This window comes from Tupaia chinensis, unplaced genomic scaffold (assembly GCF_000334495.1).
Source record: "Tupaia chinensis unplaced genomic scaffold, TupChi_1.0 Scaffold144899_1, whole genome shotgun sequence".
Lineage (NCBI taxonomy): Eukaryota > Metazoa > Chordata > Mammalia > Scandentia > Tupaiidae > Tupaia > Tupaia belangeri.
This window is the reverse complement of record NW_006204759.1, coordinates 2,179,765-2,204,596: the sequence shown is the minus strand read 5'-3', so window position 1 is coordinate 2,204,596 and position 24,832 is coordinate 2,179,765. Positions and strand designations below refer to the sequence as shown.

Sequence of the window (24,832 nt, the reverse complement as noted above, 5' to 3'; positions counted from 1 at the left end):
GGCCATGCCACAGTCTCTTCTCCATTCTCCTCTCCGGATTTTGGGCACTCACACATACACAGAAACACAGACACGGACACACACACACACACACACATGTATACCCCGGTATGAGGTATTTTTTTTTTCTTAAGAATTATTTTATTTAACTTTATTTATTTATTTGCTTATTTAATTTGACCAGAGAGGGACAGAGCGAGAACGGGAAAGAGAGAAAGTGAGAAAGCAAACCACCAAGTCCAGGACTAGAACCATAGTCAGACATGTGGGAGTCTAGCACCCTTAACAACCATGCCACCACGTCCAGGACTAGAACCACAGTCGGACATATGGGATTCTAGTGCCCTTAACTACCATGCCACCTGCTAGCCCCTGGTGTGAGTTTTAAGGCACTAGGTATGCAACTTGAACCTCAATTCACTACGTGGGAGTCAAGCGATATTGACCATTATGCCATCTGCTGCTCCCAACAAAGACATTCTTTTTAAAACAATGATCAAAATCAGGAAATAAACATTGAAATGGTACTACTATATTGACTCTATAGATCTTATTCAATTTGTACCAATTTTTCCTAATAGTATTTTTTAAAAGAATCATTTAATTTTATTTATTATTATTTTTCAATTCACCAAAGAGAGACAGAGAGAGAGGGAAAGTGAGAAAGCAAGCCGCCGAGTCCAGAACTTGAACTGTGGTTAGCCATGTGGGAGTTCAGAACTTTAACCACCAAGCCACCTGCTGTGTAGAATCCAATCCAGGATCATACTTTGCATTATGATATCATGTCTCTCTAGTCTTCTTAATTTGGAATGGTCTCTCAGTCTTTGCTTGTCCTTTACGACCTTGAACTTTTTGGATAGTGCAAGTATGTTATAGAATGTCTTACAATTTGGGTTTCTCTAATGTTTCCTCATGGTTATGTTCAGGTTATGTGATTTCGGGAGGGTCTCGGGGCCATCCAATACTGTGCCGAAGGAAGACCAAATGGGTGGGTTAGGAACCAGAGTAGCAATTTCAGTCAAGCCGTAGTAAGACAGAAACAGCTATCTCCAGGGGCAGACCCAGTGCACTGGTTCATTTTATGTCCTACTTTACAGAATACTTTTAGGTGCTGACACTTGTCCTTGCTTCTGGGCCCAGCTCTCATGTGGACTTGGTCTCCCTTTCCTAAGAGCTTGCTGCCATCCCGGTGCCCAAGGCTTCCCTTGGGGCCCACAACAGTCATAGTTCTAACCCTTTGCCCCTGCAGCTCAGCTGTCCTCTCCTGAGGATCAGGACGACCAAGATGACATCAAGGTGTCTTCCTTCGTCCCAGACCTAAAAGAACTGCTTCCCAGCGTGAAAGTCTGGTCTGACTGGATGCTCGGCTACCCAGACACCTGGAATCCTCCACCCACGTCTCTGGATTTGCCCTCGCAGTGAGTCGGCCTGCCCACTGCTTCGGCACTGCTGGCCTTGCCTGCCTGTGTCTCCGCAGCTCCCCCCCTCCTCCTGTCCTTTGTTTCCTCCAGTCCGCAGCGTACTTGTTTCTCTGTTTTCTCGTCATTTGAATTTTGATTTTTTTCCTTTCCTTGAGCACCTTTTTTAAATCTTCTGATGTTTTAGCTTACTGTTGTCTGTTCTCCAGTCCTGTTCCTCTTCTTTTCCCATGTTCTCTAACTCTGTAGCTTGCTCTGTGTTTTGTGTTCAGTCCTGGCTTTTACTCTCTCATTCTTCATTTCATTCTGTTCATACTGTCTCTGTAGCTGCCTCTGGAGTGTGGATGAATGTTGATGTGTGTGAGAGATACTTTATCTCTGTCTCTTTCTCTCTCTGAGTTTTTCTGTGTGTATCTTTTGGGCTACTTGTGCTGTCCTGTGTGCTTTTGTCTCTGTGCCTCCTCTCCTGGCACTGTGGTGTGTGGGGAGGGTGTGTGTGTGTGCATGTCTCTCTTCCATTTACTCATTGCCTCTCTCTTCACCGTTCCCCGACCTGTCTCCTGTCCCTGTGTGTCAGTGTGGTGATCAGAGCATTTTTTGGTGTAGGGTGTGTTAGTCTGGGAGTATTTGTGTCTGCCAGGGCATGACTATGTGGATCTTTATGTTTGTATGACACTTTTTCTTTCTTTTTAAAAATTATGGTAAAATATATACAACAAAATTTGCCATCTTACTCATTTTCAAGTTTATAGTTCAGTAGCACAAATTCAAATTACATTCACAATGTTGTGCAACCTTTGTGGGGCCATATCTTTTGTCTGTATCTGTGTCTGGGTTGCATCTGACTCTGCCATCTGGGTTTGTTTGTGTGTCTGTGGTTTGTATTTGTCTATCTGTGTCTGAATGTACAGGTCTTTGTATGTCTGCCTCTAGGGGTTTGTCTACATAGGGGTCTTTTGGTATGTCTACCCAGGTCTGTCTGTGTATGTATTTGTCTATGTGTATCCATCTATGGCTGTGTGTATTGTATCTGTACATGCTCCTGGGATAGGTCTATCTGTGCCTGTGCACGTTTCCTTTCAGGAGTAACTGGGTTTCTTTGGGTGGGGTAAGGTGGCCCTCTAGGGGCCTGGGGGTCTGTTTCAGTGTGTCCCTGTGTCTCTGTGTCTCTGTGTCCATATCTATGTCTGTGTCTGTGCCTGGGTCCATGCCAGTCTGTGTCTCCTCTGGTGCCATCTGTGGCTATGTGTGCCTATGTCCTGTGAGCGTGTTTTCATTTGTTCCTGAATGTCCATGTTGGTCCGTAAGTATGTCTGGGTTGGTCTGTAATTGTCTCAGCGTGCCAGGTTGGATCTCTGTTGGAGGGGAATTCTGTGTGTGTGGGTCTGTGTCTGCCTTCCTCACCTGTCTGTTTCTGTCTTCCCATTTGCTTGCCACTGTTGTCTGCCTCAGCTGTGTGTGTGTGTGTGTGTGTGTGTGTGTGTGTGCATGTGTCTGTGTAACAGGTCAGCAAACTATGGCTTACAAGTTACGAATGGTTTACATTTTTAAATGGTTCACAAAAGTCAAATGAATACTACTTGACAACTCATGAAAACTGTCTGAAAGTTGGTTTCAGTGTCCATAAAGTTGTATTGGATCTCAGCCATGCTTATTTGTTTACACCCTGTCTGTGACTGCTTTCATACCACAGCAACAGAATTGAGTCATTGTCATAGAGACTGCATGGCTCTCAAAGTCTAACATGCATGTTTTCTATCTAGCCCATTATAGAAAAAGCTTGCTGACTCCTGGTCTCTCTCCATGTTCCCATGAGTCCCATTCTTCTCTGTGCTAGTGTCACTACGCATGTTCATATTTGTACAGTAGTGCCTTTGTGTGTACACATAGGCTCTGTCTGTGAAACTCTGTTGCCGTTCCATCTCTCTTCCTCCTGCTTTCTTTCCCTCTCCTTACCTATCTTTCTCTCTCTCTCTCAGCATCTTAATTCTGTTTTCCCTCATGCACCTCTGTTTCTCCTCTCTTTCCTCCCTTTTTTCTCCCATCCCATTCTCTCACAGGACACAGGCATTGTTGTCTCTGGCAGGTATGCACTCATAGCTCCCTAGGCTCTGTGCTGTGTGTTCACGTATGTTCCAGAACAAGCATCCTACCCAGTAGCTCATTGTTCATCTCCGGTGCTCTTCTCTGGAAGGGGAAAATATTGGAGGACAGAGTATGGAGAGCTTGGCTACTGCCAGGAGGCAGAGAGAAGCACAGAGAAGTTTCTCTCTGTGTTGTGGCCTAGCCATGTGAGCCTCCTAATGGGTAACCCACAGAGGGAAGTCTTCTGGTCAGCAGTTACTGATCTTTCAGTATGGACTGTGCTGCAATCTGGACCTCCCCCAACTCCCCGCCACTTACTTCCAAATGTATTCCTTATTCCTTGTCTTTTTTTTTTTTTTTAAGAGAGATTTTTGCTACAGGGCATATGTGCTCACCAGAGAGACAGAAAGCGAGAACCCCCCCCCCCGGAGTTGGGGGGGATAGACATTCTCCTCTTAGAATCTTGGGCGTGCATGCACACGCACCCAGCATAAGTTTTAAGTCACCAGGTCCAGGACTTGAACTGCAGTCGACTACATGGGAGGCTAGTGACATAACCATTGTACCATCTGCTGGTTCTTCCTTATTCCTCATCTTAAACTCCCTAGACTGTTAGTCTCACTCTCCCATGCCCTCACCAGCTCTAGCTCTGCATTTGGGTGAATGATGTGCTCAGCATCCTTCCTGTGAGCCCTCTTAGGTTTCCAGCATGTACTCCAGGCTGAGGCCTCATGAGCCAGGGTTGAACCCTGAGCTGGGCAGCTGGAGCTCCACAAAGGACCCGATAGACCTTCTGGCTGGGAGGTTAGTTGTTTCTGAGCAATGCACCCCAAAGAGTTAACATGCACAGCCTCAAACTTTTCAGACTGTTCACTTAAATTGTTGAGTAGGCAATTGAGTTTTGGAAGGAAAAGGTTAAGAATAGGCTCAGCACTGTGTCTAAGTGACTGCTTCTGAGCATGCATAGGGGTCACCGATTGTTCCTTCTGTCAGCTCAGGGGTGGGGAGGCAGACCATCTGTCCCTGGATTCAAGTCTTCCTGGGGTCACCTCACCCCACAAGCACAAGTTCCTTAGATAATACCCACCCAACCCATATGCACCCACATCCTGGTCCATAAGCTCTATTAGCTCTCTTCTGCAGCACATTCCGTCATCCCTTCTCCCTCTTGTTCCCTTTGGCTTTTGTTTGGCTGGGGAAATGGAACGCTCACACAGGAAGTCCTGGGCCTCATTTGCTTGAGGTGCTGAGTCTGTTTTCTCTTTGGATGTTGCAGCAAATGGCCCGTTGCCGGGTCTGTGAGCTGCTGCCCATCTTTGGGCAAGGGCTCAATCTGCAGCTGGGCACGTGGTCCAGGCTCCAGCCATCCTCAGCTGGGCTTCACATCCTGGGCTACAGAGAAGCTGAGGGGGTTGGGACACTTGAATCATATTTACTCAGTATTTTCAGACGTTCCTTCACAGGGAGAGCAAATCTGACCAAATGATATATTGAATCTAATTGCACAGTAAATAGAGGTTTCTGTCGCTGGGACACCACTCACCCTCCTGTGATTCTAGTCAATGCTAGAGAAGTCAGTGTGATAGAGAATAAAGTCCCCTTCTGCACTGTGTTTCTGTAGTTAGGATCAGCAGCTGGTTGTCTCTGGAATGCAAGTTTAAGTATAAAGGATGAGCTTTGCACTCGTCAGGACAAATCTCAAGGCATGGTTGTTTAAGGACCAGTGCCACGGGACCAGAGTTGGTGTAATGGTTGTGTTGCTGGACTCCTATATAGTCAACCATGGTTCCAGTCCCAGACCCGGTAGCTTAAACTCACGCCAGGCACGTGTGTGTGCGTGCATGCCCAAGATCCCGAGAAGAGAATGGAGGAGAAGGGATTACAATGTGGCCATCCCCCCTGGGGGTTGATTTCCCGCTTTCTGCCTCTGTCTGTCTCTGTCTTTCTGGTGAGTGCACACGTGCCCTATAGCAAAAACCTCTCAAGAAAAAAAGGACCAGTGCCACTATTAAACAGAGCAAACCCGGCCTAACTACAACTTCTTGGCCTTCAGATCTGGAAAATAGTATAAGAATTTTATCTCCTTCCTTTCTAGTTTCTTGTATAGTTCCCTAATACTCATTGAATAAGTACAGGTTGAGAGGTTGGCAAGGTGTAGTGATTCTTTGGATTTTAAACTTGTATCTTATGCCCACTAATCTTCCATACTGTGGAACCTTTTCTCTTAAAGCCATAGGGAACAGCATGTCCCAAATGATTCTGATGTCAGAACATTAAGTCCCCTGACACTCATAAGGTCCTCATTGCTAATCTTCATTTCGGAGGGTTTAGGAATGCTCTCAAGAGGAGGAAGGAAATAGCTTCTACTTAATGCCTCTCCTTTGCATGCTTTCATTGCTCTTTGCCTGCATTTGCTCTTTGCAAAGGCAAACTTCTCTGATCCTAATAAGATAAGGTGACCAGACAGCCTATATTTACATTTGCTTTTCCTCTAGAGAACCACTACCGAGTGGTCCCTCTGACACCTTGGACCCTTACTGCATCTTGCTCCCTTCCTGTCTTTCCTTTGTTCAGTTAGAGAATATTGTACAGTTAGAGAATCATTGCATCGCATCCTCCACTCTTCTAGGGGAATTCCAAAGCTCGTTGTTAGTCTCCTTGATTCTGTCTTCTTTTCCTATGTGCCTCTTCTTTCTAGTCAGACCTGCTTTTCCTAGGCAGTAGGAGGCACATACGGAACACCTAGGATGATGATGACAGAACTTAATTGGCACTGGAGAGTGAAAAGGACAAACCAACAGGGCCGTCATGCCTTCCTCGTGGTGGCACTTAGCAGGTCCGTGGGCTGGAGGCAGCATGGGAAGAAGTTGCCTTCCTATGTGTTCCACTTATGAGTTGTAATTGGATGGCTTTATATCCCAGGAGACTTTGGTGTAGAGGATCATAGCAGGGTGTGGAAAGTGGTCTTGGGCCACCATCAAAGACAGCATAGAGTGCTTTGGTCTATTTAGAACAGACCACAGTATTTGGAAGGATCATCTATTTCCCTCATCTGCTAGCCCGGTCTCTGCTCCCTTCTACACCAGGCGTCTTGGAAGAAGGGAGAGGCAGCTGCTCCCCACTTTACCAAGTGAGCATGAAGAAAGCTGGGAAGGTCAGGTGATAGAGAAGAAGAGCAGAGCAGAGGCTTCCATGAGCCTGAGCGTAGTGACCCCTTGCATCCCAGGACCTTTGGCAAGACCAGGGCAATGGGACAACCTACCTCATTTCACAGTCTCTACTGAAGCCAAATCTTCCCTCATCTTGATCTCTAGTTCGCAGTAAGTGAAAGAGTCAGGGGACTTTGAGAACATCCAAACCTAGCCCAGCTGTGGCAGTTGGTTTATTGCTTTCAGCTGGTACTTGAACCCAGGTCCTGGTCTTGGAGGCTTTCCCAGGTTTAATCCCCAGAGCTTTCTCTGCAGCTGTATGACACTGCGCTGACCCCAAATGAGGATAGGAAAATAGAACCAGTGCCAAGCCAGAGTCTCTTTTTCATTTGGAGTCTGGCTGTCTGCCCATGACCAGGGTTACATAATGGGAAACATAGCCGGGGCTCTGGAGAGCCCGCGTTTCACCAGGCTGCCCAGACCTTCGCATTCTGATGCTATATATCTTCCTAATTGTAGCTCAGATGCATTTATCACACTGTTGGATTGGAATACTGTTAAAAAAAAAAAAACTCTGAAATTCCTAGACTTGCTGCTTTTCCATGGCTTGTCTTATGTAGTCTACAGAGCATGCTAGAAAAGGCTTGTAAGGATACCTCTGGGGTACTGTCACATGGGGAGAAATAGGGATGTGTAGGGAGTATGCAGTAAGCTAATTTCCTTAGGGAGCCTACATGTGTTGACCCTGTAGACAATATAGAAATTCTTGATTTAAAAAACAGTCAGTTCACTCACCCTCATAGGGCAGCTCTGAACTAATCCTGAGTCTAATCGGCACCCCTTCAAGGACGCTTAATACGTCTTCCCAAAAGGGCATTTTAGGAGGTCACTAAGTAATAGTCCATCAGCACTTCCCTGAAGGAAGTGGTGGTGACTGTGGGAAGCCCCTTTGCTACCCTGGCTCCCCACCCAGTCTCCCTGGCTCCGGGTTGGGGCGTCAGCACTACAGCCTGGCACCAGGGGGTTCCTCTTCCTCCAAGTGCTGAGTGTGGGGCACACGTGATTGCTCCCACGGCAGGAACCACTGTCTCCTCCCCACTCCTCCCACAGGACTTCTTGTGAGAGGAAGGGGTGTTGGCCTAAGGCTCCAGTCTGACCCCAGCAGGGTACAGCAGCTGACCCCAGGGAGAGTACTTTCCAGCTCTTGGCTGAGGTTATTTGGGTCCAGTGTGTGCTAAACTAAGGAGACGTGTTGGAGTGGTTACAACTAAAAGTTTGGAGAGTCAGGAACCGTGAGAATCCGCACCAGGGAGGCCACCGAGGGCTCCGCTCATGCCGTGGAGATGTCGTGATCCCCTAGGGGCTGCTCTTTCCCAAACACACAGTGCTGATGGCTTTAACACACCAGAGTGATATGATAGCAGCTACACATATGAGGGAGGCTTGGGAGAACTGAAGCCAAGTAAAGCACTAACCTAGATAGAGGGTGGCATGGTGGAGGTGGAGGGGAGCACAGTAGAGGTGCTCTGGTGTTTGAGAAATCCTGGGATAATGTTGCTGAGACCTGTTGTTGGCCATAGGACTCCAGCTGCACTGCTTAGACTGTGGGGATGTTTATGGGCTTGCAGTAATGCAGGGTGAGTGAGCTTCAGAATTTGATTGGCAAAATTGATTTGGGGTTGGGTACTCTCTAAGCCTCAAACTTACTGGTTTCTATAATCTAGAGAGGTACAGGATATCGTCTTTAACTGAGCTATATTCTTCAGTGACCACCCAGTAAGTATCTCTTATTCACTCATCCTCTCAGAAGATAGTATCTTGCAGCTTGTGTCAAGGGCAATTTCTGACATTGTCTCTTCTTTGAGGGTGGTAGCGTCTAGAAGACACCTTGTTTATAGTTCCAAAATCTCAGAGAGAAATCTGCATAGATTTCTCCCATCTCCACCCCTTACCAAGGCCTGTTGAATTGCCTAGCACCGAGGTTTTCAACCCACTGCAGATAGGGTTGACATGACATTTTGACTTTCCAAGGAGCTTGCTAAGCCATTTAAAACGCAGATATTCTTTTACCTCTGCCAGACTTGTTGACTTAAGGTCCATTTCTGCTATTAGCAGCCTGCCTCTTGCAGTTTTCTCCAGTTAGGTGAGAAGTTCTCGAGAGCAACAATGACTTACATTAGCCACTGAACCCTGTGTGGAGAGTTGTGGGCCAGACTCTAATGATCCATAGAGAAGTACGTTTTAAAAGCCAGGTATTACATATCTTAGGAGTGTCTCTCTTTTACGGCCTTTTGTCTTTGCTCTTTGTGCTGTCATCCACGGCCTTTCTCTTTCCCAGTTTCCTTGTGGCTAGTTCCTCTGCCATCTTGGCTAAATTTCCAGATCTCCTCACACCAGGAACCAGGAGACCCAACTTGTTTCCCATCTGTACTACTTCTCTGATCTTCCATAGCTCTGAAACACAATGCAGGGCTTCTTCTCACTCAACTCTTTCCGGGTTTGTTCTGCAGCTGTGGAGTTTGAATGTTAGTGTTTAAACAAGCTGGTATTACACAGGAAATGGCCACCTCCACAGGCCCCTGCAGGCTTGTAATGTGGGGTCATTGTACTTGATATTAATCACCAGTCAGCCTGTTCCCCCCAGTAAAAATATGAAGGAGTGTGTGAGTGCTTAGTCCTCCTTAGACTTGCTAGAGAGATGGACTGAGCCCTGGTGAGGTCTTAGCCCTCTGCAAACTGTTCACCTGCCTCAGTCCCATCCCAGTTAGCTTTCAGAAAAGTCCTACTTGGCCTTTGCCCTATAAAGCTGGCATATCTGCCTTTCTTTGCATTCCAGACAGGGAAATAGGTTGTTGTGGTATAACATGCCTCACGTGTCTAGCACCTTAATCTTTCAGAGCATGTTGTAGTTGGGTGATATGTCCTATGAGGAAACTCCAAAATTTCAGGAACATGGAAACCCACTGGCTTACCTTAGAGTAGGGCTTTTCCGATTGAAGCTGCTTTTCTAATGCTATTTGCAGAACTAACCCCAGCCCGAAGGGTTAATCTGACTCTCCAAGTCAATATCCCCCAAACAACCAGCCAAGAGTGTGTGTTGGTTCATTTCTGTGAAATGTGTTTCCCCAGTCACCTGGGCTGGCCTGGGCTGCATTGTATCGGCCAGCAGCTGCACTGCACTCAAACTGACAGCTACATTAAACTTTGGAATTCTGAAGCAATAAAAAGTAAATTAACTCTTATTTTTTTCCTTTCCTGGTGGAGTAAGTGAATGCATGTCTGTTGGGAAGTGAGTGAGCCTTGGTTCGAAGTGCATACCTCCAACTAGTCACTTCTCGTCGGTCCCAAGCTAAGATCTGGTGTTCAAACCCCAGCCGGGGGTGTGCTTTCCTGGTGTGTGGTGTGTTGGGCCAGTGGGTCACCCTGCAACTGCTGATCCCTGCTCACTAATCACATCACAGCTGTCGAGAGACTCCTTTGCCACCATTCTGGGAGCCATAAACAAGCTTGTTGGACACAGTTTCATATTCTCTGGCTGCTTTGTGTCTGCTTGGTGAAGAGTATACCTTAAGTGGGTTATTCTGGGCTCAGAGAGCTACTCCAAAATATATCAATAAGTTGACCCAGAGCTGGTAAGTAGGGTGTGGTCCTGAGCCCACAACACTCTAGAACCCAGGGTGCTTTGAGATTATCTGGTAAACCTTTGGGGAGTCATTTCCCAAGCATTTCCAAAAGATTGGGAGCTGTTTAAAGCTTCTCATCATCACTCAGATTTGAATTGGGATTCCTCAGCCCAGGCCAACCTTGAATCCTTAGGGTCCAAGGGCTGCCCTGGGGTGAAGGTTAGAAGGTGCTCCCAGTTGGGAAAAGGAACTAAAGCAGGAAAAAGCTAAGCTTTTCCCTTCTACTCAGACAGGAAACCCTGTGTTCACCATCAGAACTGGCCTCCCAGCACAGAGGCCTGAGCAGAATAAACTGGGGTGGAGTTGCCAGGTCCCCGGACTTCACCCTCTCGCAGGTGTCATTTTTGAGTTCAGGCATCTCACCTAGTTCTTCAAACCAACTCCTCCTTTTAGTATTAGTTTCTTGACACGCTCCCACACCTATACAGTCAATGAATGGCTCAGAGGTGCCTAGATTGTTGTGTTCATGCCTGTGGTGGTCAATGAGAAGAGATAAGTAATGATCTGAAATGTGAATTGCACTCAGGCAAGCCCATGGAGAAGCAGGAGAAAGCAGCAACTCAGAATTAGAGTTCAGTACATCAGTCTGAACTGACTAGGGAAGAAATGACCTTTCATTGAAGAATTTTGCGTGTTCCCTTGCTTCTACTCAGTGTAGGTAGGCCCTTGGACCACTTTGATCTATATTTCTGAGTTTGGGGTTCAGGGCACTACCTATGTCCTTTGGCACTAGTTGCTGTCTTATAAATCAGCACTGGAGTAGGAACTCTCATCTGCCTTATTTTTGCTGTGAGTCTTAAGATTTTGGCACAAGGTGGGTGGTAATGGGCAAAAGGCAGATGTGGGCAGGGGTTCCTAGTAGTGGCCAGAATCACTGGGAGGAGTCAGTTTCGGTTTATCTGAGCCGTAGGGGACAGGAGAGCATGGTAATGAGAACCACATGGTACCACATATTTCTTCATCTTGGATCCAAGATGGTAGGGGCGGGAGGGTGAGAGGGATGTGGGGCCTCCCACTATGGCAGCCATGGGTAATTTTCTGCCACCTCTCTCCAGCTGGTGGTGCTGCTGCCCACTGCCCAGCCCCCATCTATATCCTGCAGCAGCCTTGACCTGCACAGCACCAATTAAGGCCCCCAAGCCAAGAATTCAGCTGGGAGACTTTTCACCTTCTTCCTTCTCACTGTCGTCTTTCCTGTTTATTTTCCAAATTGCTGCTCTGCAGCCGAGCAGTGCCTGTTGGCCAGAGCTCACCAGTGCTGTGGGATCAGACTCAGGCAGTGGGCTCAAGTGGCCAGCAGGGCACTGGGGGAGGAAGCGGGAACTGGAAGAGCCTCCCTGTGCGTCTCCCATGGGCAGCGCTAACCTCGGAGGCGGCCCTGAGCAGCCCTATCACATCCGGTGCTTGTCTCTGCAGCCGGGACCGGAGGATAAACTATCAGAGCTGTGGGGCAGTGCATCATTCCTCTTATTATTTTCTTCTCTGTGGGGCCTCCCATTATGGCAGCCATGGGTAATTTTCTGCCACCTCTCTCCAGCTGGTGGTGCTGCTGCCCACTGCCCAGCCCCCATCTATATCCTGCAGCAGCCTTGACCTGCACAGCACCAATTAAGGCCCCCAAGCCAAGAATTCAGCTGGGAGACTTTTCACCTTCTTCCTTCTCACTGTCGTCTTTCCTGTTTATTTTCCAAATTGCTGCTCTGCAGCCGAGCAGTGCCTGTTGGCCAGAGCTCACCAGTGCTGTGGGATCAGACTCAGGCAGTGGGCTCAAGTGGCCAGCAGGGCACTGGGGGAGGAAGCGGGAACTGGAAGAGCCTCCCTGTGCGTCTCCCATGGGCAGCGCTAACCTCGGAGGCGGCCCTGAGCAGCCCTATCACATCCGGTGCTTGTCTCTGCAGCCGGGACCGGAGGATAAACTATCAGAGCTGTGGGGCAGTGCATCATTCCTCTTATTATTTTCTTCTCTGCAGATGGGGTCGTGGAAAGTTCAGTTCCTTTTAACCCTCGAAGTTCTGTTTATTCTACAGCTGGTAGCCTGAATGCCGTGTTTCCCATTACATCACAAAGCGGCTCAGGCAGATCTCTGCACAGAAACGTGTTGCAACTGTTTATTTTTTTCCATATTTAAACATTTCTGACAGCCAAACCCAGCTGAGCCAAAAGATGGAGCTTTGTGAATGAGTCTGGTTGTCGGTGTCTGCAGAGGAGAGCCTTTAGAAAACTCTCATCCCTGCAGTGATTCTTCCCAAACATGTTCTTTTCCTGGGCAAAGCCTGTGAAGCGAGTTACTTCTGCAGTACACGTGTGTTGATTATGTGCCGTTGTGTGATTAATGGGGCTGTGTTCCGCCTGGTTCCCAGGACACTCTTGAAAACAAGATGTTTCATTTCATTGCCTTTTCCTAGCACGGTGATTACAGTAAATAAACCAGTGCAACCTCCTTCCACCTGGAGCCAGTCAGGGAGTTCTCATCCCTCCACTTTCTCTGCCAGCATCACCTAAGGGGCGTGTCCCTAGAATGCCCTCTTTTTTGCCCTCTCTTGAAGGTTCCTAGTCTCTAAAAAAACAAACAAACAAACAAATTGCTTAAGTCTGAGGTCCCTCCCTGGCAGGTAGGGCTCATGCTCAGAAACTCCTCTTCTCTGAGAGATCCAGAATGATCCTAATGCCTCTCTTTGCTTTTTGCCACTCCACCTCTTGAAGCTGGTCATGAAGCCTTTGTTTGTAATTCTCCTATGCATCTGACTCCTTTGGAGTAAAATTTACAATCTAGAAGGTATTACCTATTCCAGACCCCCTGTGTAGGTGCTTCTCTGGAAAAGAAAGTCAAGTTGTTGGTAGACCCAACTTGGTAGGCCCCATATGTGACACCACTAACTATACCTGGACAGACAAAAACAGAAAGAAGATTCTTGGATCTTTAGCACCACTAAAGCGGGAATCTCAACTGCAGCAGATTTTTAACAAGTGAAAGTTGTTGATAACTTGGAATTTCTTTTTTTTTTTTTTTTGATAGATTTTTGCTATAGGTCATGTGTGTTCACCAGAGAGACAGAAAGAAAGGGAGACAGCAAGAAACCACTCCCGGGCGGTGGGGGGAGGGGGGGGCGGGGGAGTTGGCCATGCCGCACTTCCTTTTTCTCTTAGGATCTTGGGCACACATGTACACTCCCCTGGCATGAACTTTAAGCCACCAGGTCCGAGACTCAAACTGCTATCTACTACATGAGAATCCAGTGATGTAACCATTATGCCATCTGCTGGTCCCTTCTACCTTCAACTGGGTAGAATCAAACTTAGCAATTTTAAGACCTGGTAATAAGTCATTAGGATGACCAGCCATTCCGGTTTGACCATGGTTAGGGGTGGGGTGGGGTTGTTGTGGAGACAGGGACTTTTTTTAACTAAAATTGGGACAGTCCCAGGCAAACAGGAATGGATCTAACTTTCTGTAGGTGAGAGAAAGGTGAGGACAGCACTGATACTGACACATCTGCTGAAATGCATGAGAGAGTTTAACCTTCCTGGGAGGACCTCCACAGACCAGGAATAAGGTTTTCATTGGGTCTGTGTGTTTTTCTTCCTGCTTATATATAGAAAAGAGATTTCTAAAGCATCGTAGGGGAAACCCACATCACTCTGTGCAGTGACTGGACCTACTGTGGCTGGAGAAGGGAAGACTTCTGCTCAGCTGTTGTCTGTGTGGCATGTATTTGACTGGACAGAAGTAGGGGAATTCTGGGAGCTGCCTCAGGCACTGGGTGTCTAGAGTGTTTGAGTAAGCGTCTCAGGCGCACTGTCTGGAAAGGTGACAGGACCTGCATTAGGCAAGTGATTCTCCAAATTCTTTTTCCTCTCTGGTTAATATTAAAAATTCCCCCTAATCAATTTAAACTCTGCATAGGTAGACATACACATACCAGATTACTGCCCTGGGCAGTTTTTCAGCCTAGCATTTTTGGTGTGATTTCCTGGCAAATGCCAGCCTAGACAACACTTCCTGCAAGTACTTCCCTGCTCACAAGTGCTGAGAATACGCTTTGTTATCTCTCTTTAGAGCTGCTCTTTTTTTTTTTTTTGCTTTATTTTTCGCAGGATTGCTGTGGATGTGTGGTCGACACTGGCTGATTTCTGTAACATATTGACTGCGGTAAATCAGTCTGAGGTGCCACTGTACAAGGACCCGGATGATGACCTCACCCTTCTTATCCTGGAAGAGGATCGGCTTCTCTCAGGCTTTGTCCCCTTGCTGGCTGCCCCTCAGGATCCCTGCTACGTGGAGAAAACCTCGGATAAGGTCAGCCCCAGGCCAACATCCCTCTCCATTCACCCCTCCTCTTAATTCTCCAGACTTTTTTATTCTTGGGAAGTTTTCTGTACAAACGGAACATGATTAAGTCATTGAGAAGGGTGTTAAGGGAAAATATCGACCTTTTAGCCGCTGACATCCAGCTCTGTGTCCTGGAAAAAAAAAAAGAAAGCCCTCTCGACTTCCTTTGGTGTGTGTGTGTGCTCGCTGGCATGTTGTATATACGATCATTTCCTCACTTGTTTAAATAGTGCAGCTTGTGTTGGCAGTGCTCTCACTCAGCTCCAAATGGTTTGCATCATGCTTAAAGCACCCTCCTTCCTCCCCCCTTCCTCCTTCCCCCAGCCACAAAACTCTGCACTAGGAAAACAGCCAGGGCTTTTTCCCTTCTCTAAGGAGGAGAGTGATAAATAGGTGACTAGAGAGAAGCAGACACCATGTGTTAACTTACAAAAAAAGCTTTTAGGAATATGAAACATTCCCCGCTGCCTGGTTTCTATTTTCCTTCCTCTGAGGACTGTGTTTTAACCTGAACTTTCTTTTCTTTTTTTTTTTTTTTTTGGTCTGTCTGTTTATAGAAAACAAAGCCCATTCCCTGTTGCGCCGATGGGGACTGTGGAGCTCTTAGTCTCTGCTTAACAGTTGGGTCTTCAGCCAGGTGGAGAGTAGGGCAGTGTGGTCTGCTTCTTGTTTCCCATGTAGCAGTTACTAGACAGGGAAGTAGCAGCCACAGGCCTAGGGAGCAGAGCCTCCTGTGCTCAAGTAGGAGTACCCTGTGACTGACTGCTCTGCAGAGTTGTTAGGGTCACATCCCCTAGAGCTTTTGGAAAGAAGTCCCACAAAAAGCTTCTCAGAAGGAAGTCTTTTGACCTAGATGAAGTATATACGAGGGACAAAGTTAGGTGTTTAAAAAGGAAAAAAGTAAGCAAAAAGTAAATTTCAGACTCAGACTGCATATATGATCTATTTTGTAATGAATATAATTTTTTTTAAAATATAGGATCTTGCCATTACAGTCCTCCCACCTCAACTAGAAAACTGGGGTTGTAGACATGCACAACCATGCCCAGTTTTTTTCCACACAGTGTCTTGCTTTGTTGCCCATGCCATCCTTGAGCTCAGGATCCCCCGCCTCAGTCTCCCCAAGTTACTGGGATTACAGGTGCACATCACTGTGCACCCAGCCTTTAGGTTGGACCAGATATCAAACCTGGACTTCCCACGAGGTCTCAGCCTGCAGAGCACAGCCTTGTAGCATGGAGCACTACCACAGTTGGTCCTTGAATATCAAATGCTTTAAATTTGCCCTCAGTATAAAAGAGTATTTGTTCCTTATAGTAGATCTGGAAAACAGGTGAAGAAAAAGAAGAAAAAGAGAGATCATTACCCATAATACCTCTTCCCAGAGATAACATCACTGTTATTTTGCTAATAACATATCATTGTATTTAACTTCCAGTATATTTATATATTTATATACACACACATACATGCTTTAAAAAAAACCAGTGGACCAGCAGATGGTGTAATAGTTATGTCACTAGACTCCCACATAGTTGTCTGTGGCTCGAGTCCTGGACCCAGTAGCTTAAAATTCATGCTGGGCACGTGTGCATACCCACCCAATATCCTGAGAGGAGACTAAAGGAGAAGGAATTTTGGCATGACCCCCCGCCCCCAAGGATGATTTCTCACTTTTTGTTTCTCTGTCTCTCCAGCAAGCACATGCACCGTATGCCAAAAATCCCTCTTAAAAAAACAAAGGAGAATTTTTATTGGGTCTTTGGAAAAGTCATGACACATATTTACATAGGAAAACAGAAAAGTATGTCATGACTTTTCCAGTGATTCAATATTATACATACTATTTGTAATCTGCTTTTTTGGTTACTGTTTTAAATATAGTCTTATATGAAACTGCCAGAGTATGTATGTGCTCACTAGAGAGAGAGAGAGAGAGACAAAGCACCCACCCATGGTGTTTAGTCATACTTCAGTCCTCTCTCCTTCATTTCTGCCTCTGGCTGGGATTTTGGACACACACAAACACATACACACACATACACACACACACGTCTGGCATATTTTTCAAGCTGCTGGGGCTGGGATTTAAACTGTGGTCGGCCATGTGGGATCTGACTCCCTTAAACACTGCACTACTCTGGGGCTGGCCCTGGAATTTTTTTTTTTAAGAGGTTTTCTCTATAGGCCACATGCAGTCGCCAGAAAGAGAGAGACAGAGAGACAGGAAGCAAGAAATCACCCCCTGGGGGATGGCCATGCCGCAATCCCTTCTCCTCCATTCTCTTCTTTGGATCTTGGGCATGCACACACACGCGCCCAGCATGAGTTTAAGCCATTGGGTCCAGAACTTGAACTGGAGTCGACTACATGGGAGTCCAGCGACATAGCTATTACGCCAACTGCTGGTCCCCTTGGGATAATTTTTAATGATCAATTAGTATTCTTTTGTATGTGACTTTTCTTTTTTTGAGTGAGTTTTTTTTGCTATAGGGAGCGTGCATTTGCCAGAAAGAGACAGAAAGTGAGAAATCAACCCCCAGGGGGATGGCCATGCCGCAATCCCTTCTCCTCCATTCTCCTCTTGGGATCTTGGACATGCACGCACACATGTGTGGCATGAGTTTGCCCCCAGGTCCAGGACTTGAACCACAGTCGACTACATGGGAGTCCAGCAACATAGCCATTATGCCAACTGTTGGTCCCTGTGTGAAGATTTTTTAACCAATTTTGCTTTCTTAGAAAAATCAAGGGAATGTTCTCATTTTCCTCCACTATTATAAACAATGAATTGATGCCTTATAACAGAATTTGAGCGTATATTCCCTTTGGTTAAATTTCTGTAAGTAAATAAAGGTTCTAGACACTCACATACCAAAACTCCATACTTTTTGGATGCATTTAATAGCTAATGGATCTTGGGAAGGACTCTCCTTCCCAAGAGGAATACTCATTTTATGCCTTTCCAACAAAAACTTGGAGTGAAATTCTGCCCTTTTAGTCTCCAAAGGGGATAATAACGAATTTGTAATATGTGAGACTGAGGACAGCTAACAAGTTGTTCACTTTGTTGAGTTAGCAGAGAAACTACAGAACTATGGCTTAAGCCAGAGGATTTTAGTACCCTTCTTTCATGATTACAGAGTGTATTGAGGGATCAGCAGATGGTGTGGTGAACTCCCACATGGCTGACCACAGTTCGAATTCCAGACCTGACAGCTTGAAAATTACGCCAGATCTGGCGCATACATTGCCCAGAATCCTGAGAGGGGAATGGAAGAGAAGGGATTGTGGCATGGCCGTCCCCCCCTTTCCCTCTGTTGCTATCTGTCTGTCTTTCTCTCTCTGGCAAGTACACATGTCCTGTGACAAAAGCCTAAACAACAAAAACAAAGGCAAACAAGGTGGCCTTGATTCCAGAGAGTGCTTTTGGGAATTGGCTATTGAGTTACCTGACAAGAGAAGAGCCTTATCCAGCTTAAGACTGCCCAAGCCCCATCTTCATCTGCTCATCAGTTCTCCAGTTTTAGTGTCCTATATCAAGTGTATGAACTGGCTGAGAAAAACACAGAGCCAGTAGTCTAACCCTCAGCCTGTGATAGTGATTCACAGGCTATCTTGGAGGCAGTTGCAGCTCACTGAGACTAAAGTAGGTCTCTGCTTCGAGGATGGAAATAGGTATGTTGAACATAACATCTCCCAATTCAAACTTCCCACTCCTAAATCCAGCCTTCCCTATCGTGGAAAATGGCAGCTTTGATTATTTAGGTTGCTCATATAAGAAATTTTTTGGCTATTCATGGCTCTTTTGTGTCACATGTTTAAACATAACCCGTCAGCAATCCATATCTTCTTTTTTTTTTATTTCTTTTTTTTTTGAGAGGTTTTTGCTATAGGTCGCGTGCGCTCGCCAGAAAGACAGAGAGAGACATAGAGACAGAAAGTGAGAAGTCACTCCCCAGGGGGGATGGTCACACCACAATCCCTTCTCCTCTCGGGATCGTGGGCACGCATGCACACGCGCCCGGCGTGAGTTCTAAGCCACTGGGTCTGGGACACGAACCGCGGTCAACTACGTGGGAGTCCAGCGACATAGCCATTACGCTAACTGCTGGTTCCCAGCAATCCATATCTTCTTTACCTTCAGAATACATGCAGATACTATTCTCTTACCGCTACACCCTATTTGAGCCATTCAAATGACTTCTACCCTACTTCTCGGGTCCTCCCTACTCCTACTTCCCAGTCTGTTTTCAGCACAGCAACTATTGGGTTGTTGAAAAAGTCATGCCTTTTTTTTCTATGCAAAAATGTGGTGTGACTTTTCAGACCAATAGAATTAGTAAATTATCAGTAATACCATGTAACTTCTCTGTTTAAAACCTCCTGATGGCTTCTCCTCTCACTTAAGGTAAAAAACAAAGTCTTAACAACAGCCTACAGTGCTCTTCTCTGTGATCTGACCTCTCCCCTTTCCTGCCTCTTGGACTTCAGCTCTTACTGCTCTCCTATCCTGTATGCTATGGTCACATTGACATCCTCGCTGTTCTCCAAGAAACCAAGGACTTATACCTAAGGGGCTTTGCAGTTGCTCTTCTCTAAACCTGGCGTGTTCTTTTGCCAGACACCTCTGTGACTCTCAGCCATTCTAAGTGTCACCTTGTTAGAAAGGTCTTCCCTGGTCACCCCCATGTCAGTTGTTAACCACCGTTTGTTGTTGTTGTTGTTGTTGTTTTAATTTTCCTTTATTATCCTCCGTGGCAGGGAAAAATAATATCTAATATCAGTCACAGTGAAGAATGATGATAAACTCATATGGGTCATCTCCATGGCTGACCTAGAATATTAGTATAAATGTGTCAGAGGGAATCTTTAGGAACTCTTGAACTTTTAGAAATCTGAAAAATACATTTTCACCAGCTTCTAGTACTCACTACTGAGAAATGCGAAATATCTCAAAGATTTGCAGCACCATGAACCATTTCATTACTGGTTGAGATGAGTGACATGTTCAGTCCATCCTTGGTGTTTATTCAACAGACATTCACTGAGCAGTCTGAGGACAGCTAACAAGTTGTTCACTTTGTTGAGTTAGCAGAGAAACTACAGAACTATGGCTTAAGCCAGAGGATTTTAGTACCCTTCTTTCATGATTACAGAGTGTATTGAGGGATCAGCAGATGGTGTGGTGAACTCCCACATGGCTGACCACAGTTCGAATTCCAGACCTGACAGCTTGAAAATTACGCCAGATCTGGCGCATACATTGCCCAGAATCCTGAGAGGGGAATGGAAGAGAAGGGATTGTGGCATGGCCGTCCCCCCCTTTCCCTCTGTTGCTATCTGTCTGTCTTTCTCTCTCTGGCAAGTACACATGTCCTGTGACAAAAGCCTAAACAACAAAAACAAAGGCAAACAAGGTGGCCTTGATTCCAGAGAGTGCTTTTGGGAATTGGCTATTGAGTTACCTGACAAGAGAAGAGCCTTATCCAGCTTAAGACTGCCCAAGCCCCATCTTCATCTGCTCATCAGTTCTCCAGTTTTAGTGTCCTATATCAAGTGTATGAACTGGCTGAGAAAAACACAGAGCCAGTAGTCTAACCCTCAGCCTGTGATAGTGATTCACAGGCTATCTTGGAGGCAGTTGCAGCTCACTGAGACTAAAGTAGGTCTCTGCTTCGAGGATGGAAATAGGTATGTTGAACATAACATCTCCCAATTCAAACTTCCCACTCCTAAATCCAGCCTTCCCTATCGTGGAAAATGGCAGCTTTGATTATTTAGGTTGCTCATATAAGAAATTTTTTGGCTATTCATGGCTCTTTTGTGTCACATGTTTAAACATAACCCGTCAGCAATCCATATCTTCTTTTTTTTTTATTTCTTTTTTTTTTGAGAGGTTTTTGCTATAGGTCGCGTGCGCTCGCCAGAAAGACAGAGAGAGACATAGAGACAGAAAGTGAGAAGTCACTCCCCAGGGGGGATGGTCACACCACAATCCCTTCTCCTCTCGGGATCGTGGGCACGCATGCACACGCGCCCGGCGTGAGTTCTAAGCCACTGGGTCTGGGACACGAACCGCGGTCAACTACGTGGGAGTCCAGCGACATAGCCATTACGCTAACTGCTGGTTCCCAGCAATCCATATCTTCTTTACCTTCAGAATACATGCAGATACTATTCTCTTACCGCTACACCCTATTTGAGCCATTCAAATGACTTCTACCCTACTTCTCGGGTCCTCCCTACTCCTACTTCCCAGTCTGTTTTCAGCACAGCAACTATTGGGTTGTTGAAAAAGTCATGCCTTTTTTTTCTATGCAAAAATGTGGTGTGACTTTTCAGACCAATAGAATTAGTAAATTATCAGTAATACCATGTAACTTCTCTGTTTAAAACCTCCTGATGGCTTCTCCTCTCACTTAAGGTAAAAAACAAAGTCTTAACAACAGCCTACAGTGCTCTTCTCTGTGATCTGACCTCTCCCCTTTCCTGCCTCTTGGACTTCAGCTCTTACTGCTCTCCTATCCTGTATGCTATGGTCACATTGACATCCTCGCTGTTCTCCAAGAAACCAAGGACTTATACCTAAGGGGCTTTGCAGTTGCTCTTCTCTAAACCTGGCGTGTTCTTTTGCCAGACACCTCTGTGACTCTCAACCCTTCTAAGTGTCACCTTGTTAGAAAGGTCTTCCCTGGTCACCCCCATGTCAGGTGTTAACCACCGTTTGTTGTTGTTGTTGTTGTTGTTTTAATTTTCCTTTATTATCCTCCGTGGCAGGGAAAAATAATATCTAATATCAGTCACAGTGAAGAATGATGATAAACTCATATGGGTCATCTCCATGGCTGACCTAGAATATTAGTATAAATGTGTCAGAGGGAATCTTTAGGAACTCTTGAACTTTTAGAAATCTGAAAAATACATTTTCACCAGCTTCTAGTACTCACTACTGAGAAATGCGAAATATCTCAAAGATTTGCAGCACCATGAACCATTTCATTACTGGTTGAGATGAGTGACATGTTCAGTCCATCCTTGGTGTTTATTCAACAGACATTCACTGAGCAGTATTGCCTGCATGTCATGGGAAATCCAGATATGAAAGGTAGCCGTCCATGTTTGAGAGACGGTGTGTGGCATAACAGTGTAACAATGTAATCTGATTTCAGTCTCTTAGTAAATGAGGAAGAGCTCTTACAATTTTGTTGATCTGGTAGTATCCCAGTCAAATCATTGCTTTATGAATACCGATTTGTTATTAACATATCGTTATAGTTTCTAAATATGTTCTGTTTAATTCTGATTTTCTAGAGTTTTTTGTTTTATTTCTGAGTGAGAGGCATCCTTAACAGGGTCTACACACCACAACCCACCCTTAGTGTCAGCCATTCCAGATTACATATGTACTCACATGCACACACATATGTACTTGGTGCATTTCTGGAACACAAACGCAGAACCTTTCCCCATGTGGCTCCAGCTGTGCTACTACTGCACCACTGCCTGGCCCCCAAGCTTTAGTTTTATGAGTTCATAATGTTAGGTGAAAATCAAAAAGACCTTGGTGATAATCTAATCAAGAATAAAGCAGTATTCAATAAAACCCTTGACTGCAAGACTTTTTGGATCTTTTCATTTTATCATGTACTTTGGATTTATATTCTGTATAAAATAAGCCACAGTAAAAAACTCAGGTATAGGATGAAGAAGAAGCAAGACTGAGGTTTTTATTGAGATTATCCAGAAGTAAGATTTTAAAAAATACAGATTAGAGTGAAAGCAATTGGGTGGAGCTGATTACATTTTGAGAGAAATATCACAGATGTTGAAACCAATTGGGGCCAACTAGGGGAAAGGAAGTGGCCTTCTCTTCATTGAGTGATTGGTAGGTACTTAAATTCAGAGGATAAGTAGCTTACCCATAGTAGTGTAACTGGTAAGGAAGTGTAGGATTAGAACTCTTGTGTATGTGATTTGAGACTTCATGTTCTAATAATTACTTTTAAAATAATCAGGAGGAAGAGGTGGATAGGAGTATAAATTATTTTAAAAAGGTCAAATAATTGGGGCCAACAGGTAGTAGTTAAGAGTGCTGGACTCCCACGTAGCTGACTGCAGTTCGAGTCCCAGACCTGGCAGCTTACTTTGCCTCTCTCTTTCTTACTCTGTTCCTGTCTGGTCAAATTAAAATAAATAAATAAAGTTAAATAAAATAATTATTTAAAAAATTCAAATATCAATCATTTTGAAATCTGAATAATAGTTTTATTGAGCCAATTATAGTTCAGTTATTCTACTTTTATAAGTATATGAAATTTTCAATAATAAAATTTAAAAAGGTGAATAGCGATCTTGAAAGCAAAACACATAAACCTCTGTGTTCTTTCTGCCACATTATGCTACTTAAGTGATTTAGAAAGTAATCAAAACATTACACTAATAAGGTTTAACTTTTTAGTACTGGTTATAATAAAAAAACTGTGCTAATCTTGGAATTACATGCATTTTCTCTTTGAAACTCCAATTACCTTAAAGGCAGATGTGGGGACGTGATGAGAAAGAGGCTGTTTTAGGTGAAAACTGTTGAATTCATTTTTTTGTTGTACTTTGTTTTTATTTTTATTTTTTTAAGAGAGGTTTTCACGGAGCTGGCAGGTGGTATGGTGGTTAAAGGTGCTGGATCCCCACATGGTCGACCGTGGTTTGCGTCCTGGACCTGGTGGCTTGCTTGCACGCGCACGCACTCTCTCTCTCTCTCACACACACACACACACACACACTGTCCCTCTCTGGTTAAATTGAAATTAACAAATAAATAAATAAAGTTAAATAAAATACTTTTTAAAAAAAAAAAAAAGAGGTTTTGCTATAGAAACAGAAAGTAAGAAATCACCCCCCTGGGGGAATGGCCATGCCACAATCCCTTCTCCTCCAGTCTCCTTTCAGGAGTTTGGACACACATGCACACATGCCCAGTGTGAGTTGCAAGCCACCAGGTCCACTCAAACCATGGTTGACTACATGGGAGACCAGCAACATAACCGTTACACCATCTGCTGGTCCCTGAACTGTAGTATTTAAAAATGTGAATTATCAGCTTCAAAATGTATGCATGTGAATATATAGCTTATACTAGTACTATACAAGAATCCATATAGCAGTAGGCCTTTCTCTCTCTCTCTCTCTTAAAGAATTAGTCGTTTATTTATTTAATTCCATTTGTTGTTATTATTTTCAATTTCACCAGAGAGAGAAAGAAAGGGAAAGCAAGAAAGCAAGCCACTAGGTCCAGGACTTGAACCATGGTCAGCCATGTGGGAATCCAGCATCTTTAACCACCATGCCACATGCCAGCCCCTTAACACGTAGTCTTGAAGAACAAAATTTTTATTTTGATGAACTTCAGTTTTTCAGTTTTTTTCTTTATTATTAGCGTCTTTTCTTTAACTACTGGAGGACACGGGCACTTGCCAGAGAAAGAGAAGGGCAGAGAGAGAAAGCACCCCCCAAATGGCCTGTAGTCCCTTCTCCTCCATTTCTCCATCCCTGGGATTTTGGGTCAAGCCATTAGGGCCAGAACTTGAACCATGCCAGCTATATGGGATCTGGCTCTCTTAACTGAGGAAACAGGGCTGGCTCAAGCAAGATTTTTTTTTTTTTTTTTTTTTTTTTTTGTCATAGGGCACATTTGCTTACTAGAAAGGCAGAGAGAGAGAGAAGTGAGAAATCACCCCTTGGGGAGATGGCCATGCCACAATCCCTTCTCCAGTCTTGGGATTTTGGGCATGCATGCACAGGTACCCGACATGCTTTCAAGCCTCTGGTTCTGGGACTTGAACTGTGGAATCCAGTGTGGTAACCCCCATGCCACCAGGTTATGATTTCTTAAGACAAAAATTATACTAATTGAACCAGCTCTATAGCCTAGTAGATAAGGTTGCTCGATCCTACATGGCCAACTGCAGTTCAAATCCCAGCCCTAGGGGCTTGAAAAAAACACTGGGCACATGTGAATGCATGCCCAAAACCTGGGCAGAGTGGAGAAATGAAGGAGACGGCATTGGGGGTTCACCCACCCAAGCACATACACCCTCTGACAATTAAACACAAATTTTTTAAAGAAATCTCTATTTTACTTCCAAGATTATGGCAGTTTTTCCC

The 24,832-nt window shown here is 45.1% G+C and overlaps 1 protein-coding gene across 6 annotated transcripts in view; it reads left to right on the top strand.

Moving 5' to 3' along the window:
• The window catches only part of SMG6 (SMG6 nonsense mediated mRNA decay factor), a 310,391-nt gene that overhangs the window by 149,770 nt on the left and 135,789 nt on the right, over window positions 1–24,832 (top strand). For all 6 annotated transcript variants that reach the window (XM_006167566.3, XM_027767920.1, XM_027767919.1 and 3 more), the window contains 2 exons: window positions 1,253–1,421; window positions 14,434–14,635. In XM_006167566.3, the coding sequence (XP_006167628.1) occupies window positions 1,253–1,421; window positions 14,434–14,635 (371 nt within the window). The remainder of the gene's footprint in view (window positions 1–1,252; window positions 1,422–14,433; window positions 14,636–24,832) is intronic.